At 44.7% G+C, this 17822-nt stretch overlaps 1 protein-coding gene across 2 annotated transcripts in view; it reads right to left on the bottom strand.

Annotated features, from left to right (window-relative positions):
* Positions 1 to 17822, bottom strand: part of ADAMTS16 (ADAM metallopeptidase with thrombospondin type 1 motif 16) — a 922431-nt gene that overhangs the window by 318299 nt on the left and 586310 nt on the right. For both annotated transcript variants that reach the window (XM_063922811.1, XM_063922812.1), the window contains 3 exons: positions 17324 to 17496; positions 13402 to 13532; positions 12152 to 12275 (listed from right to left, as the gene is read on the bottom strand). In XM_063922811.1, coding sequence (XP_063778881.1) covers positions 12152 to 12275; positions 13402 to 13532; positions 17324 to 17496 — 428 coding nt within the window. The remainder of the gene's footprint in view (positions 1 to 12151; positions 12276 to 13401; positions 13533 to 17323; positions 17497 to 17822) is intronic.

Here is a 17822-nt window from a genome sequence, read left to right as displayed (position 1 = left end):
AATGTGAATGAATGAGTATATGTAGGCAGGGTCCTCAGAGAGACACAGAAATCAGAGCTAGCCACACAGCGCCCCTTTTAGCAAGGTAAAACCTAGCTGGGTTGCACAGAAATAAAAGGATTTTATTTACCTACTGGTAAATCTTTTTCTGGGGTCCACATTAGTACCATGGGGTATAGACGGGTCCACCAGGAGCCATTTGCACTTTAAGAGTTTGAGAATGTGGGCTGGCTCCTCCTTCTATGCCCCTCCTACCAGACTCAGTCTAGAAACTGTGCCCGAGGAGACGAACATCTTCAAGAGAAGGATTTAACACAGATAGTGGCAAGATTCATACCAGCTCACACATACAAGGCACATCAAGCTAACTAGATTGAAAAACTCAGCAACTGCTGAAACATTAGTTATGTATTGCAATGTTACTTGGTAAGTAAACAAAGTTGAACTGAACCAGATAACGGTTGCAGAAAAACGAAGCGCTGGGCGGGCGCCCAGCATCCTCTACGGACTACGAGAAAAGGATTTATCGGTAGGTAACCAAAATCCTATTTTCTCTTACGTCCTAGAGGATGCTGGGGTCCACATTAGTACCATGGGGATGTACCAAAGCTCCCAGAACGGGAGGGAGAGCGCGGAGGCTCCTGCAGAACTGATTGTCCTCTGATGATCTGAAGTTCAGTCAAAGTATCGAACTTGTAGAATTTAGCAAACATGTTCGATCCAGACCAAGTTGCAGCTCGGCAAAGTTGTAACACTGAGACAACCCGGGCAGCCGCCCAGGAAGACACCACCTTACAAGTAGAGTGGGCCTTAACAGATTTTGGACACGGCAATCCTGCCGTAGAATAAGCATGCTGGATAGTGAACCTAATCCAGCGAGATATAGTCTGCTTTGAAGCAGGACACCCAATTTTCTTGGGATCATAAAGGACAAACAAAGAGTCCGATTTCCTGTGACGAGCAGTCCTCTTCACATAGATTTTCAAAGCCCTTACAACATCCAAGGACTTTGACGAAATTGAGGAGTCAGTAGCCACTGGCACCACAATAGGTTGGTTGATATGAAATGCCTACACAACCTTTGGAAGAAACTGCTGACGTGTCCGGAGCTCAGCTCTATCTTCGTGGAAGATCAAGTAAGGGCTTTTACAGGACAACGCTCCCAATTCTGACACACGTCTAGCAGAAGCTAAGGCCAACAACATGACAGCCTTCCATGTAAGAAATTTGACCTCAACCTCCTGTAGAGGCTCAAACCAGTCCGACTGGAGGAACTGCAACACCACGTTAAGGTCCCAAGGCGCCGTAGGCGGTACAAAGGGAGGTTGAATGTGCAGAACTCACTTTAAAAAGGTCTGAACCTCAGGGAGGGCAGCCAATAGTACCTGGAAGAAAATGGTCAGGGACGAAATCTGGACCTTCACAGATCCCAACCTCAGGCCCATATCCACACCTGCTTCTACGAAGAGGAGAAAACGCCCCAGTTGAAACTCCATTGCAGGAAACTTCTTGGATTCAAACCAAGAGACATATTTCTTCCAAATACGATGGTAATGTTTACACATTACCCCTTTCCTAGCCTGTATAAGGGTAGAAATGACCTTCTTCAGGATGCCCTTCCGAGCTAGTTTCAGGCGTTCAACCTCCATGCCGTCAAACGTAGCTGCGGGAAGTCTTGATAGGTGAACAGCCCCTGCACAGCAGGTCCTCCCGAAGAGGAAGAGGCCTCGGCTCTTCCTGCAAAAGATTCAGAAGGTCCGCGTACCAAGCCCACCCTGGCCAGTCTGGAGCAATGAGGATCGCTTGAACTCGTTTCCTTACGAGCTTTAGAACTCTTGGAATGAGTGGGAGTGGTGGAAACACGTACACCGACTGGAACACCCACGGAGACACCAGGGTGTCCACTGCCACTGCTTGTCGGTCCCTCAACCTGGAACAATAGCGCTGAAGCTTCTTGTTGAGACGAGAGGCATCATGTCTATTTGGGGTAACCCCCAAAGGCCTATTTCCTTAAACACCTACAGATGGAGACCCCACTCCCCCGGATGGAGATCGTGTCTGCTGAGGAAGTCTGTTTCCCAGTTGTCCACTCCCGGAATAAAGATTGCAGAGAGAACCAAAGCGTGTTTTTCTGCCCAGAGGATGATTCTTGTCACCTCTGACATCGCATCTCTGCTCTTCGTTCCGCCCTGTCGGTTTATGTAAGCCACCGTCGTTACATTATCCGACTGCACTTGAATGGCCCGATTTCTTAGAAGATGGGCCGCCTGAAGAAGACCGTTGTAGACAGCTCTTAGTTCCAGGATGTTGATCGGCAGGCTGGCTTCGAGACTTTACCTCCTTCCTTGGAAGGTTTCCCCTTGAGTGACTGCGCCCCAGCCCCGGAGGCTCGCATCCATGGTTAGAAGGACCCAATCCTGAATCCCGAACCTGCGGCCCTCCAGAAGGTGAGGCAGTTGGAGCCACCAGAGGAGTGAAATCCTGGCCTTTGGCGACAGACAAATTCTCTGGTGCATGTGCAGATGAGATCCTGACCACTTGTCCAGGAGATCCAGTTGGAAGGCCTGAGCACGGAACCTCCCGTACTGGTGGCCTGTTACGAGGCTCTCCATCTTTCCCAAAAGGCAAATGCATTGATGAACTGACACCCGGGCTGGCTTCAGGACATCCCGGACCATTGTTTGTATCACCAACGCCTTTTCCTGTGGATGAAACACCCTCTGCACTTCCGTGTCGAGGATCATCCCCAGAAAAGACAACCTCCGGGTTGGTTCCAAATGAGATTTTGGAAGGTTCAGAACCCAACTGTGGACTCTGAGTAGGTGGGTTGTGAGTACAATGGACTGCAACAGCTCCTCCTTGGACAATGCCTTTATCAGCAGATCGTCCAGATACGGAATGATGTTTACCCCCTGTTTTCGGAGTAGAACCATCATCTCCACCATCACCTTTGTGCTATAGAGAGGCCGAATGACAGGGACTGGAACTGGAAATGATAGTCCAGTAATGCAAAACGGAGATAAGCCTGATGCGGTAGCCAAATCGGAATGTGGAGGTACACATCCTTGATATCCAGGGATACTAGGAAATCTTCCAGACCTGATGATATCGCCCTGAGAGACTCCATTTTGAACTTGAACTCCTTCAGAAAAGGGTTCAGTGATTTTAAGTTCAGAATGGGCCTGACCGAACCATCCGGTTTCGGTACCACAAAAAGGTTCAAATAGTAACCCGTGGCTTGCAAATGAGAAGGTACTGGCACAATGACCAGTGCCTCCACCAACTTCTGGACCACTGCTTGTAGGACAGTCCTGTCCGCCAGCAGAACTGGCAAGCCTGATTTGAAAAATTGGTGAGGGAGATTTTGAAATTCCAACCTGTATCCCAGGGACACACTATCTATCGCCCAGGGATCCAGGCCGGACGATACCCAGACGTGAATGAACTGTCTGAGCATCGCTCCCACTGGCCCCACCTCCAGGCCGCACGGTCCACCGTCATGCAGAGGACTTCGGCGTACTGGAAGCAGGCTTAGTTTCCTGGGATCCTGCCGCAGCAGGTTTCTTGGATTTAGCTCTACCTCCCCTAAAGAAGGTATTGGACAGTTTGGCCTTTCTAGGCTTGTTAGACCGAAAGGACTGTGATGCTGATGAAGAGAAGGATTTCTTCGGAGCAGGTGCAGCTGAGGGAAGGAACTGAGACTTACCCACTGTAGCCGTGGATATCCACGCATCCAAAGCTTCCTCAAAGAGAGCCTGACCTGTGTAGGGTAGGGACTCCACACTTTTCCTGGATTCCGCGTCGGCCGACCACTAGCGCAGCCACAGTCCCCGACGAGCTGAAACAGACATGGAAGAGATCCCCGCAGTCATGGAACCCAGGTCTTTCATGGATTCTATCATAAAACCTGCAGAATCGTGAATGTTATGCAAATACAATTCAACATCACCCTTACCCATTGTATCCAAATCCTCAAGTAAGGTGCCTGAACATTTTACTATAGCTTTTGCAATCCATGCACTAGCAATAGTGGGACGTAATATGGCCCCCGAAGTGGTGTACATTGATTTAAGTGTATTATCAATTTTTCGTTCAGCCGTTTCCTTTAAGGCGGTAGATCCCGGAACAGGCAAAAGCACCTTTTTTGAGAGTCTGGACACAGACGCGTCAACAATTGGCGGGCTTTCCCATTTTTTCCTATCCTCCTCAGGGAAAGGAAATGCCACCTGGACCCTTTTAGGGATCTGGAATTTTTTCTCAGGGTTTTCCCATGCTTTCTCAAATATAGCATTTAATTCCTTTGACGCAGGAAAGGTTAGCGAGGCTTTCTTATTTTCACTGAAAAAAGCTTCCTCAACCTGCTCAGTTGTGGTATCATTAATATTCAACACATCCTTGAAAGCCTCCATCATCAATTGCACCCCCTTTGCAAGAGAGGCAGACCCCCGCAACACATCTCCTGTACCGTCTGTGGTATCAGAATCGATATCCGTGTCATCTTGCATGCGCACGTTTGTGGGGGTATATAGCGGAGCGTCCTGAGGTACAAGAATCGGGCAAAAATGCCATAGAGTTCTGTAATACCTGGGTTGCAGATTCATTACTTGCAACCTCATCTAAAATCTGAGAAATCCAAGATTTGATAGAGGAAAACCACTCAGGTTCCCTTGCTGGAATCTGTGCTAAACCAGTGCTATCCTGATTACATGGAATGGGATCATCCTGGGAGGACATATCCTCCGCAGCATATGACACAGTGTCCCTGGACATAGCTAAAGGAGACCACAAAACACTCCACAAACACACAGGGGAGGGCAGACACAGTTTCACCCCGAAGAATGGCAAGAAAGACACAGAGATTGGAGCCAACCCACACACAGCGCTTTTGACCAAAGGGAGACCTCGTCAGCGCTGACTGTGCACCTTAATAAGATACACAGTCGTATTGCAGCCTCCCCCTTCTTCTACAACCCCCTGGTACCGAGAGAGATAGCTGGAGTTGCTGTGAAGGGACCTTCTTTCTCCTGATCAGCGCTGTGCAGGCAGGAAAATGGCGCTGAACGCTGCTGGGTCCGCTTTGAGAAGCTCCGCCCCCAAAATGGCACTGTCTTCTCGCTCTTCATCTGATTATACTGGCCGGAGGATTGATGCTGGCTGAGAACCTTGGACCCCGACAGGCTTTGTGACCAGTGTAGGGTGTAAGCGGTGGCCCAGAGTGCCCCTCAACGCGCCGCACTATGTACCGCTGAGCCATCCTGGAGCGCAGTTAATACTGCGCTAATACCCTGCTGCCGCCATCTTCCCACCGGCCCCCCGCTTGCTAGGGGGGTCTGTGTCTTACTCGCCACAATCTTCAGCTCTGTAAGAGGGCGGCGGCATGCTGCTGGGGTGAGCAATCCCCTGTGGCGGGGAGCGATCTATCCGCGTAGGAGCTCAGTGTCCGGTCAGCGGATTTAGTGGCTCAGACCCCGCAGGGCGGACACTATCCCCCCCCCCCCCCCCCTTAGTCCCACGGTGCAGGGAGGCTGTTGCCAGCAGCCTCCCTGCAAAATAAAAACTCTAAAAAAAATTTTTACTAGAAAAGCTCTGGAGAGCTCCCCTAGCTGTGACCGGCTCCTACGGGCATATTTTCTAAACTGAGTCTGGTAGGAGGGGCATAGAGGGAGGAGCCAGCCCACAATCTCAAACTCTTAAAGTGCCCATGGCTCCTGGTGGACCAGTCTATGAGGGTCATTCCGAGTTGATCGCTAGCTGCCATTGTTCGCAGCACAGCGATCAGGCTAAAAATCGGCACTGGTGCGCACTGCGCACGCGCGATGTACTTTCACAAAAGCCGATGCAGTTTTACACAAGGTCTAGCGATGCTTTTCAGTCGCACTGCTGATCGTTGAGTGATTGACAGGAAGTGGGTGTTTCTGGGTGGTAACTGGCCGTTTTCGGGGTGTGTGAAAAAACGCAGGCATGCCAGATAAAAACGCAGGAGTGTCTGGAGAAACGGGGGAGTGGCTGGCCGAACGCAGGGCGTGTTTGTGACGTCAAAACAGGAACTAAACAGTCTGAAGTGATCGCAAGGTAGGAGTAGGTCTGGAGCTACTCTGAAACTGCACAATTTTTTTTGTAGCAGCGCTGCGATCCTTTCGTTCGCACTTCTGCTAAGCTAAGATACACTCCCAGGGGGTGGCGGCTTAGCGTTTGCACTGCTGCTAAAAGCAGCTAGCGAGCGAACAACTCGGAATGAGGGCCTATACCCCATGGCACTTATGTGGACCCCAGCATCCTCTAGGACAGGGGTTCTCAAACTCGGTCCTCAGGAACCCACACAGTGCATGTTTTGCAGGTAACCCAGCAGGTGCACAGGTGTAATAATTACTCAATGACACATTTTACAAGGTCCACAGGTGAAGCTAATTATTTCACTTGCGATTCTGTGAGGAGTCCTGCAAAACATGCACTGTGTAGGGTCCTGAGGACCGAGTTTGAGAACCTGTGCTCTAGGACGTAAGAGAAAAGCACCTTAGTAGTGTTTATAATCTTAAACTTGTTTCCTCCCTCTACTAAAACCCCCTGGTTCCACTGAGGAGACTTTGAGTCCTTGGGGAGGAGCTGTGCATCCCTGGGAATGCTGCCTGTATGAGCTGCAGAGGGAAATCGCGCTCTGAGTGAAGCTCCACCCCCTGTACTGGCGCACGGCTTCCCGCATTTTTTATTCTGGCCCTGAGGTAAAAGATGTCTAACCAAGAGTTAAACCCTCTGTTAGTACATTGTGGCCAGTGTGGGCATCAGCAGAGGATCAGCGCACCCCTCACAGCGGGACACACCATCAGCGTGTGTCTGTCTGAGCCCCCTGAAGTGCAGCCTGCAGTCAGAGCTGTGCTCCAGCCCTTGTGCTGCCATTCCCGCCAGCGCCCCGCTAACCGGGACGCCAGCGTTGTACTCACCACTCTTCATCTTCTGGCTCTGTTAGGGGGTGGTGGCATGCTGCGGGAGGGTAAGCTGTGCCGTGGTGTGGCTTGCGAATGGCTCCCTCAGGAGCTCAGTGTCCTGTAAGCAGAGAAACGGGACCATTAACTCTAAGGAAGTTGGGCTGTTCTCCCCCCTAATTCCCACGAAGCAGTCAGGCTTTTGCCAAACAGCCCTGACTGAAAATAACAAACATTTAAAATAAAAAGTAGAAAACTCTTTAAGATCTCTTCAAAGCGTGACCGACTCCTCCGGGCACATTTTCTAAACTGAGTCTGGTAGGAGGGGCATAGAGGGAGGAGCCAGCCCACACTACTGATTTCTTAAAGTGCCCATGGCTCCTAGTGGACACGTCTATACCAGGGACGTGCGGTGAGCTAAATGACTCAGGAGGCACTGGCTAACCCCAGAGCCAGATTTACATGCAATATATGAGCCAAAGGGTACATGGGGGCATTATACACAGGTGCAGCATTATAAACTCCTGGAAATCTGGTGAGTTAGAGATGTGTGGGAGTGATACACAGGTGAGGCACTGCCTCACCTGCCATAGACTTTTTACTCCAGAGCTTGGGCTATAAAAATTATTATAATAATGCAAAGAAGATATTTCAAACAAATTATCAGTATTTTTTATATATTTTATTCAGTCAAAACTCTGGTTTAAATGTAAGTAGGACAGGAAAGGCTCTGCCTCCCCTGCCTCACACCACCGCACGTCACTGGTCTATACCCATGGTACTAATGTGGACCCCAGTATCCTCTAGGACGTAAGAGAAAGATAGATTTGAGTGTCATCAGCACAGAGATGATAATGGAAATTAAAAAAAAACTAATCACCTTACTTAGTGAGGACGTATAGAAATAGAAAAGAAAAGGACCAAGGACAGAACCTTGGGGTACACCTACAGTTAGTGGAAGTGAGGAGGAGGTGAAGTCATGAGAGAAGACAAAGAATGAACAGTCAGAGAGGTAGGAAGACAGCCAAGATAGGGCAGTATCATGCAGACCAATGGAGTGAAGGATATGCAGTAGTCAAAAGCAGCAGAGAGGTCAAGAAAAATAAGTAGAGAGTAGTGGCCCTGGTACATTATCACTGTCACGATCCTAGGCACGGCGATTCCCCAGATACGCCAATCTGCGAATCCCTGCCACGTGACACTGCTACTGGATACCTGAGCGCATGTGTTAATTTCAACACGGTCACTGCCACCAGCCAAAGTACAAATGTTTAGGGTATGACCCAAGGCAAACTTATGGCTTTTGCCTGCACCCAGAATTATTAATATTTTGGTAACGCCTCTTTCAGAGAGTTGGGTTGGATACACAACAGAATCCAGATCTAAAATTGATTTTTTTAATTCAAGTAAAACACTTCAACGTTTATGTCACAGAAAAAAGAAAGTTACGAGAATATAATGATACAAAGTCAAAGTCACATCAGAAAAGACAATTTCAAGAAAATAAATATAGGGAGATAAACCCACTGATCCTAGCACATGCAGAGTCGAACGATGGGATGAAGTGAAGCCTCTTCAGATATTCTGGACATTACAGAGCCAGGATGCTTTCCTGACTCACTTCCTTGATAATGCACACTTTGCAGTCTGTGTTTCTCCTATTTAAAACTCAGGCTCCCCCTTCAGCCCCCCTCCACCTGGAGGGTTCATTTTAACCTTTTCCAGATCAGAGTTAATTGTGTAAATTCAACTGTAGCTTGGGGTCTCTTGCTCATATACGCAGGGGCTGGCTAATTACTCTTCCCCTTCCTTTTGAAGCCGGGCAATCAGATTTATCAATCGTACTAAGACACTGTTATAACTTATACTGTGGGGTCTCTTAGAAATACTAGCAGGCCAAATTGACTTATCTTTTAATTGCTTGTTTAAAGCTCTGGCCATGGTTCTTGTGTAAACAAATGGCTAGTTCTAAGAGGACACAGACGGGCTTAACACCTCTCTGGCCCTAGCTCTGGTTATAGGGCAATCAAACTAGCTCTGGTCAAGAGGAATTTCACACCTAAACAGTCGGTGTGTCTCTGAGTTCTGTGGCTACAATGAAATGCCAGCAGATCAATCAAGATTCAACCATTCGACATGCAAAGACAGTTATCACACACTGGTACATTGATCAGAATATTGATATCACACTACTTATTAACAGGCCTATTCCTACTTGAAATAGTCTGGATCATGACACCTCCCCCTTTAAAATCAGCAAGTCTGGATCATGACACCTCCCCTTTTAAAATCAGCATGGGAGCAGTGGCACGTCAAACTGAGGTCTCCTATGACCTTTTCACACAGGATTTATACAAAACCACACACAGGGCATATGCAGAGATTGATCAATACAATATTATTTGCAGTTATGCACGTTCTGGCATCAGAATGGCGTCCAATCATGACAATCAGGCATGCACTAGCAAGGGGCCCAGCCCATGTACTCTCTAATGGTTAGCCAAGCCTCAATGGTGGTTGGCCACACCTCCATTATTGTCTGGCCCCACCTTTAAGCATGGGTCCCTACCACTGCATTTCCCCAGTGGACCCCTCATGCTCCAGTTCCGACAATCCCCACATCCCTTTTAGACTGCATTCTCCCCGCCTCTTCCCTCCCCACAGCCACTATGACCTCCCGCTGCACAGCCCTTCTCTGTCCGCATGCTTCTGCCCCTCAGCCACCATGACTCTTCATCGACACCTGCTATCAGTAAGTATATTACACTGCAGGAATATATGTATTGATATTACTATCAATATGTACTGCAATCTGCCCCCTATGTATCAAACTCTGAAAAGGTAAGCCTTTTGGAGTTTGGCCCAGCTGGTTTAAGCCATCCTCAGATACTGGAAATTGCTTTATGCCTATTAAGGAATATTCAAAACTGAGGGATCTTCTGATCCCTCTCCTGCAGCCTCCGTCCAGCTCCAAAATCTGGTGCTGTGCACATGCGCAGTGTCAGATTCCCCAGAGGAGTCTTTCCCAAATGAAATGTGAACCACTGCTAAAAAGATTCAGGCGGAGATGTATCAAACATGCTAAAGACGAAAGGCGGAGAAATTGTCCATAGCAACAAATCAGCTTCTACATGTAGCTATTATTTTATAGTATGTATTGTACATACTTGAGAAATGATAGCTAGAAGCTGATTGGTTACTATAGGTCTGTGACTCTTCAGAGACCATTAATCTCTATGAGAGTATCTGTGGGAAAAAAGGAATGACTGACAGATAGAAATACTGTAAGACTGCTGCTTCTGTATATAATCCTCAAACTGCAGCGTAGAGCATTCATTATACCACTGGGGGTGACTATTCACACTGTCATTCTCTGCTGTCACTAATCTACATAAACACTCCTATTGTTTACAATTTTTCCAGGATATGTCAGTATTGTAACATCTATATTTTCCAGTGTTCATTAAATGTACAAACAGATTAATGGGCCCTCCACATTACCCGACCGGCTGCCGAGCTGCCTGACGGCCGATACGGCCTGCGGAGGACCCGGCGACGGGAGAAATGACGTTTTTTCACTTCCCCCGTCACCCGGCTCCATAGCAGTGCATGCTAATATGGACGAGATTGTCCATATTGGCCTGCATGCATAAGCAAGCGGGCACCAACGATGAACGAGCTCGGGCCGCGCATCGTTCATCGTTGGTGCCTACACACTAAACAATATGAACGAGTTCTCGTTCATTAATGAGCGAGAACGTTCATATCGTTTAGTGAAATCTATAAGTGTGTAGGGCCCATAACACATGTTAATACTGGAGAACAGCATTTTAAATACAAGCAACCACATTCTAATCAGGCGCAGCAAACATATCATAACGTGGATCGTAGGGTGCTGAAGGTATCCTTGGCAGTACTGCACCTGATGTGTATTGTGCTTTGCCCACAGTTTAATATGAATATAAATGGAATACCCTAACACAAAGGAGCGGATACAGAATCAGGCTGCTCTCTGTGCAAAGACACAAATGGCGAAAATTTGCAAACAGCATGTGAGATGCAAAATTACATATTTTTGCATATGTCCATCCTATTCTGAGTCAGATGGATCTTGGCCTGATCTGCTTCCATGAAAGTAGACGTTTTAGGCGGGACCTGGGAGATCACAATACAGGTGCACTGAACTGCCCTGTCTTGTGTGAGTGTCATGGGCGCATAGCTAAAGCTGTGTGTGACTCTGTGTTATGTGTACAGAGAAGGGAAGCCTGCATTGGGATGCTGCGTATGCCGATTCTAATGATTACAGGGAATGCATAGGTTTTACCGATGGTCAGATCCCGGCTGTCATGATCCCGACAGCGGGATCCCGTCCGCCAGTATGGCGGCAGCGGGGCAAGCGCTAGAAAGCCCCTTGCAGGCTTGCAGCGCTCGCCATGCTGCGGGCACGGTGGCTCACTGCGCTCACTACAGGCTATATTCTACCACTATGGGGGTTGTGGACACCCTTAGAGGAAGAAAAGCCTGTGGCGCCAGTATTCTGGCAGTGGCATTCCACCGCCTGTCGGGATTCCGGCGTCAGCATTGTGACTACTGGGATCCTGACATGCTGTCTCGTGACTGCCTCCCGATTACAGTTGCAGTGTCTGACGTATGATCAATTGGCAGTGCGGGTTTCCAATTGGATCCTCGCATTAGCTGAATGTTAGCATAGGGTAGTAAGTCAGGCTTCTGCAAACACACCACTTCACATCTGACTCAGCCCCACAATCTTTACAGTATCAGTGATTCATGTACATGCGGCTTGTTTTGCACAATTCCAGTCAAGATATTGATAATCACAATGTTAACAATAAAAATGGTGACGCCAGAATGCCATGTTCTGAACAACATTCAGGGTGTCGACACATTTATAATGCCGATAGATAATGTTGACATGTTTAAAATGCTGACATTGTGACTGTCAACAGTAACAATATTGACACTTGCAAATAGGGTTAGGATTAGGCTACAGGGTGTAAATAGAGTTAGTTTTAGACTAGAATAGTACTACTGACATTCTGAAGTGGCGACATTATGGATGTTAACATGTCATCTGTCAATATCTGAATATGTAGAAATGCTGAATGTCGACATTCTAAACATGTTGACATTATGGTGGAGACATTTGCATGCCAACATACCATATTATGCCCTATTTGCATTTGCTTTGGTATAAACATAATGTGACTTACGATTAGAATAGTACTGTTTTGTATACTTGTTTCTGTAGACCTTGCAGGTGGAGTTGTCTCCATTACATACACCACATGAATCATACACAGCATTAGAACCAACAACTTGGTCACAGCCGACTGTCTGCCAATAAAAAGACAAATCAATTCACTTCTCTCTCAGCTTGATAAAATTCAAAACATTCACAGGATAGTAGCGATGGAACCTATGGGTATATTTACTAAAGGTTGTGGTGATGTTGCCCATAGCAACCAATAAGATTATGTCTCTTTTCTAGGATGCAATAGAGAAATGGTAGACAGAATCTGATTGGTTGCTATGGGCAATATCACCACTTTTCATTTTTAGAAGCTTTAGTAAATTTACCTTATATTGGTTGTAATATTTGCAGAACTAGTTCTGATCTTGTGCTGGCAGAGATTTAGCCAATGGGAGATACATTATGGTTAAGAGGGTTCAAGACTGAGCAGATAATTGCTCTGGGCGGATAGAGGTGAGGTGGGGTTGGATTATTTGACAGGGAATGACTGTGTTTCACTGATACATGACCCAACAGTGTAATATTTACTTTTAAAGCATACAGTGATTTGCTCAATTCATGATACTGTAGAGCACTGTTGATTATGTAATATCCTACACAACTGCTACTTACACATTTATGGAATAAGACCAGTGAACAAGTGAGAATGTCTAAACCATTGTTGCAATTGAACTACTACAGTCTGACAGAAGTATTTTAACAAGTGGACAAGGTGCATACAATATACCAGGAATAGATCCATGCATACTGAATAAAACCGACCTGGATTTTGACTGCTAAAGCAATTTTCTGCACAAGGCCTTGCTTTATGTAATGCTGGGTACACATGAGCGATAAATTCTGCTGATCCGATAAATGCTTTTGTCCGATAGAGCGATTATCAGATCAGTGTGCACCCATACACACTGAGCAATTTCTAACACAGTGTGTACTTTCTTCAGATGGTTTCCATGGGACTGGGAGGGCAGGAACGAGATCACATGCGCAGCACACCACATCCCAACGCCCCTAACCTTTTATTGGTCAATGCATCTGCACACATTATACAATTATCAGGCCAATCGGCCAATTATTGGATGATGGGCCTGATAACTGGATAGTGTGTACCTGGCTTTAGCTGTGTATTGCTTATTTACCTAGATGTCTCACTGTGTTTCTTCTAATGCTATTCATACAAAGAACGGGCAACAATATTTTTTTCTGTCTTACCTCACAAATTCCATCAATGCACATGTTGTTACTATGCTCAGAACACCGTGTTCCATCTTTTACTTTGTTTGATAAGGAAAAAAAGAAATCGTATCCTTCTGCAATGCAGTATAGTTTACAGTAATCTTGTTCTGCAAAACGAAGGGATCATTATTGCTGTAAAACACAGATCTAGCTGCTGAAGGTTAAAACAGGTGCATTTTATAGTGTATATGAAAAGAAAACCAATCGTATTAGTTTTATAGTAGTATAACTAAAAATAGCTGAAGAGTCAAAACTCATGCCAATGAGAATTACGTTCCAAAGCCTGAAAACATAATAATTTAATAGGCTACTAGTTTTATAATACTAATAAGCATGAGTACATTCTCAGTTGTTTTAGCATCAGCAAACTGTTTATCCAAAAGGTAACGGCCAATATACTAGTGTTCATTTTCTCTGTGCTGCGGGTATAGGTCTTCCCAATCATAATACTGTGATAAGGAATAAATATGCTCTTTTGTGATAAGAAAAGCTGGTGTCTGGTAATATCTGCTTTTGTTTTTTCACACGTACATTTTTATTATTACTACGCTGATGTGTTTTCATCTATATAAACTATGTTTATTTACTTACTACATTAGTAACAATGTATTTCCTCACCTTTAGGAACTATGGGGTATAATCAATTGAAGTTGAAACCATTCCGACATGCATTTGTCGGAATGGATACGACAAGGGCTATTCAATGGCCATCTCAATCCGGAAAAGTTGAATTGAGATGAGGGAGTCGAGACGGGGGAGAGCAGCGCTACAGCAGCGTAGCGTGAGCGGCAGCTGTGACACATCCTCCTGCTACGCTGCTGTAGCGCTGCTCTCCCTCGTCTCCCCGCGGCTCTCCCCCATCTCCCCCTCTCCTCCTCTCGGCTCCATCATCTCAATCCGACTTTTTTTAAAGTCGGATTGAGATGGTCAGAAACGGGGCCAAAACCTGTCGAATTTGGCCCCGTTTCTGACAAAAGCATGCGGATCGGCAGCTATTCCGCCGACCCACGTGCTTTCCGACAAGTCGAATTCCCCGACTTGTCAGAATAAAAAGCACAGGATTGAATAGGTCGGAACCCCTTCCAACCTGAAAAAGTAGAAAACTGCCGTCTTCCCGACAAGACGGCAGTTTCGACTTCAATTGAATATACCCCTATGTTTGGCTGTTTGCTCTAATGGGTAACAATGCACCATATTTCTTCATCTGCATGCTAAGGGCCTAAACTGAATTAGCCACGAAAATGAGTAAAATCGCAAATTTACAGCAAATCACGAGAAACACCTATTGAATTGTCCATGAAAACGGATTTGCAGTAATTTTCGCACAAATTTCAATTCACCATCTCTGAGCAGGTGATAAACTTGATGAAAAATCCCTATTTTAAGTTAAAAATGTTGGGATTTCGTTCAGAACCCCTAAGACAACCCCCTCCCCCCCGAGTGACTAATTAGGCACTTGGAAGTTTTTAATTATAGATACCAAATTATACAAATTGACACATAAGATGCCATAACTAAGAATGAGAATACATTAGAAAATGTGTATGGTACAGAAAACATAGTCCCTATACAAGTACAAAAGGATCGTCAAAAACCTAATCGCAAAGTTCCTAGTAGCTCTCACATGAAGAGTGCTGATAACATAAACATAGTAAATTAAAAACAGGGGAGGGGGGGGGGGGAGTAAAATAAATAAATAAATAAATAAATAAAACAAGGGATCACTAGCAGAGTCCATGCAGAGGGGAAGAATGGAAAAGGTACCAGGGGTACCATATCTTTTGGAAAGTAGCCATAGTGTTATTCTGTAAACTCGTAATATATTCCATAGATGCAACAAATTGGACACGAGCATGAAGGGCGGTCATTGACGGTGCTTTCTGACATTTCCAGTTCTTAGCAATCAATGATGTGGAGACATTAAAAACATGTGGGGGAATAACAGATCATACCGGGGTACTTAATAAGGCCACTGTAGCATCGTACGAAATGGATGTACCCAAAATCCTTGAAAATAGTGCCCACACTTGATTCCAGAAAGCATGGATTGGGCATGTCCACCATGTATGATAAAATGTACCATCCTCTCCACAATTCCTGCAGCATAAATTTGAAGATGCTAGAAAAATGACGTGAATCTTGGATGGAACGAAGTACCATCTTGTGTATACCTTGTAACTTGTCTCTCTTATAGCCACACTAATAGAGGATTTAGCTATTTCTTGATCTAATGGTGGACCAGGCTTCATCCTCAATAGGGGTTGGGAGGTCTGCTTCATGAAGTTCACGATCAGGGTGGTTAGTGGCCAAAATTGAGCGATAAATTATGGAAATGTTACCCTTTTGTCCTACTGAGTATGAGTATGTACAAAGACTTAAATTGAGATAACTGTCGAAGTTTGTCAGAGGGAAGTTGAGCGTTAACCGAATTTTTAATCTGTATATATTGAAATTGATGAGACAGGAATTGAGAATTTGGACTGAAGGTCAGTAAAACTTAATGGAGCAAATTGACCTTTCACATGTCTAAATCTATAAATTGGTAACTTTTGTCAGTAAGAGGCCATGGATCTGTTACAACCCAAGGGAAACAAAGGATGATTCTAAATAGGGGACAAGGGAGAAGGGAAGTTAAGGAAAGTTAAGCTTGCCATACACTAGGACAATTTTATGTATGAATACATGATTTCAATTTTTGGGGGGTAAAATGTCGCATCTTCTGATTATATGTGCAGCCCATATTATCCGTCGTAAATGTATGAACATCGTACCATGAGGCGCATGATGGGTCATAAAATCGTATGCACATCGTGTGTCAAAGAAAGACCAAATCGTGTGTCCAGGACTGCCAGGTAGCTTCCAGGGAGTTCAAGGGATATCGTGAGATGACTCGCATCGGATGCTGGTCGTCCTAATGTATGACCAGCATTATACAAGTCTAGAGATAGACAAAAGTTTGTTCCATATGTTGAGAATAAAGTTTAATTATTTTTAACTAGCGATTTTACATGTCATTTTTGGGGTGAAAAGTTGCAAAATTATGGAAATTGGGGTACAAGGTATTGGACAGGTATATAGGGGTGTTTTAGGAGTGGGACAAGTGTTTTTAGACTTGCAGGTAGGAGTAAACAGTCCCCTTTTACTTAAAAGCCTTTTAACCCAAATATATACTTAAACCAGTTTTTTAAATGCACATAACAGCCATTTGACCCAATTTAAGTACCAGAAATACTTTTATTATAACCAATAATAAACAACTATACTGTTATCCACTGTTAGGTTAGCTTTTTTTGGGGGTACAGTCAAATTTACCCATTTTTCACTTTATTAACTGCAACAATTTTTTCTGTAATCCTGTTTTAGTGAATTTGCAATTGAATAGGTGAATTGTGTGAGCACGTATACCCGCAAATAGCCTATTTTCACCAGCGAAAGATGCAAAAATGTCAGTCACAGTAAATGACCACAATTTTGCATCCAACTGAATGCAGCATATATAAGGATACTTGTAGACCATTTAGCAGCTCTTTCCTGGATGTGCAATGCCAGCATCAAAAGTTTATCAGAACAAGTGCATGGTGGTAGAAGTCCTGATTAATATATTTTATATATATATATATATATATATATATATCTATATCTATATCTATCCCCATCATCTTAAGTGTCTTTCTCAAATTTTGATTTATTGGAAACCTATTAAGTTGTATAATTGCTATGCAATCACAACATTTTTTTTTTTTCTTTAATAGTGATGGCCCAGTGATAAACTGTATATGAAAGGGGCTTTATAATGTGTTCAAGCGATAGATAGATAGATAGATAGATAGATAGATAGATAGATAGATAGATAGATAGATTACAATATGAACATTGTAAATATATATGTGAGTTATACCATTCACACGAGTGTAGGGCTTCCAGTTGTAATTCCAGCCTCTAAAAGGTTTACTGTTATATTCTGCACACTGCTGGGCTCTAAAGTCAGTGCTGTTCTTGGGACACTTCTGAGTGTTACAAAGTTTAAATGACCGTGAAGAACCTTCACAAAATTTTCCTCCATGCAAGGGCCTGTACCAAACAATATGAAAAAAGCAATAAAGAGCATAAACTGATATACTGTATATTCAAAAATAAAATTATATGCTGAACAGTAAACATGTACTTTTATAACTATAATAGTTTAAGGGGCGAACAAGTATAAGACTGTCCTATATTATGTTATTCATTTTGCTAATCTTACATGTGAAACCAAACAGCATTAGGGTATTCACAAAGTAAGACATCAGTAACAATTAATTCTTGCCCCAAATAGCAATTGTATTGTCAACCAAATGCTATCATAGGCAGATATCATTAGTATATCTAGGTCACTATCCACAGGGATTGCCTGATCC

Source organism: Pseudophryne corroboree, chromosome 5, assembly GCF_028390025.1.
Source record: "Pseudophryne corroboree isolate aPseCor3 chromosome 5, aPseCor3.hap2, whole genome shotgun sequence".
NCBI classification, from domain to species: Eukaryota; Metazoa; Chordata; class Amphibia; order Anura; family Myobatrachidae; genus Pseudophryne; species Pseudophryne corroboree.
The sequence above is the reverse complement of the archived record's forward strand: the minus strand, read 5'-3'. Positions and strand labels throughout refer to the sequence as shown.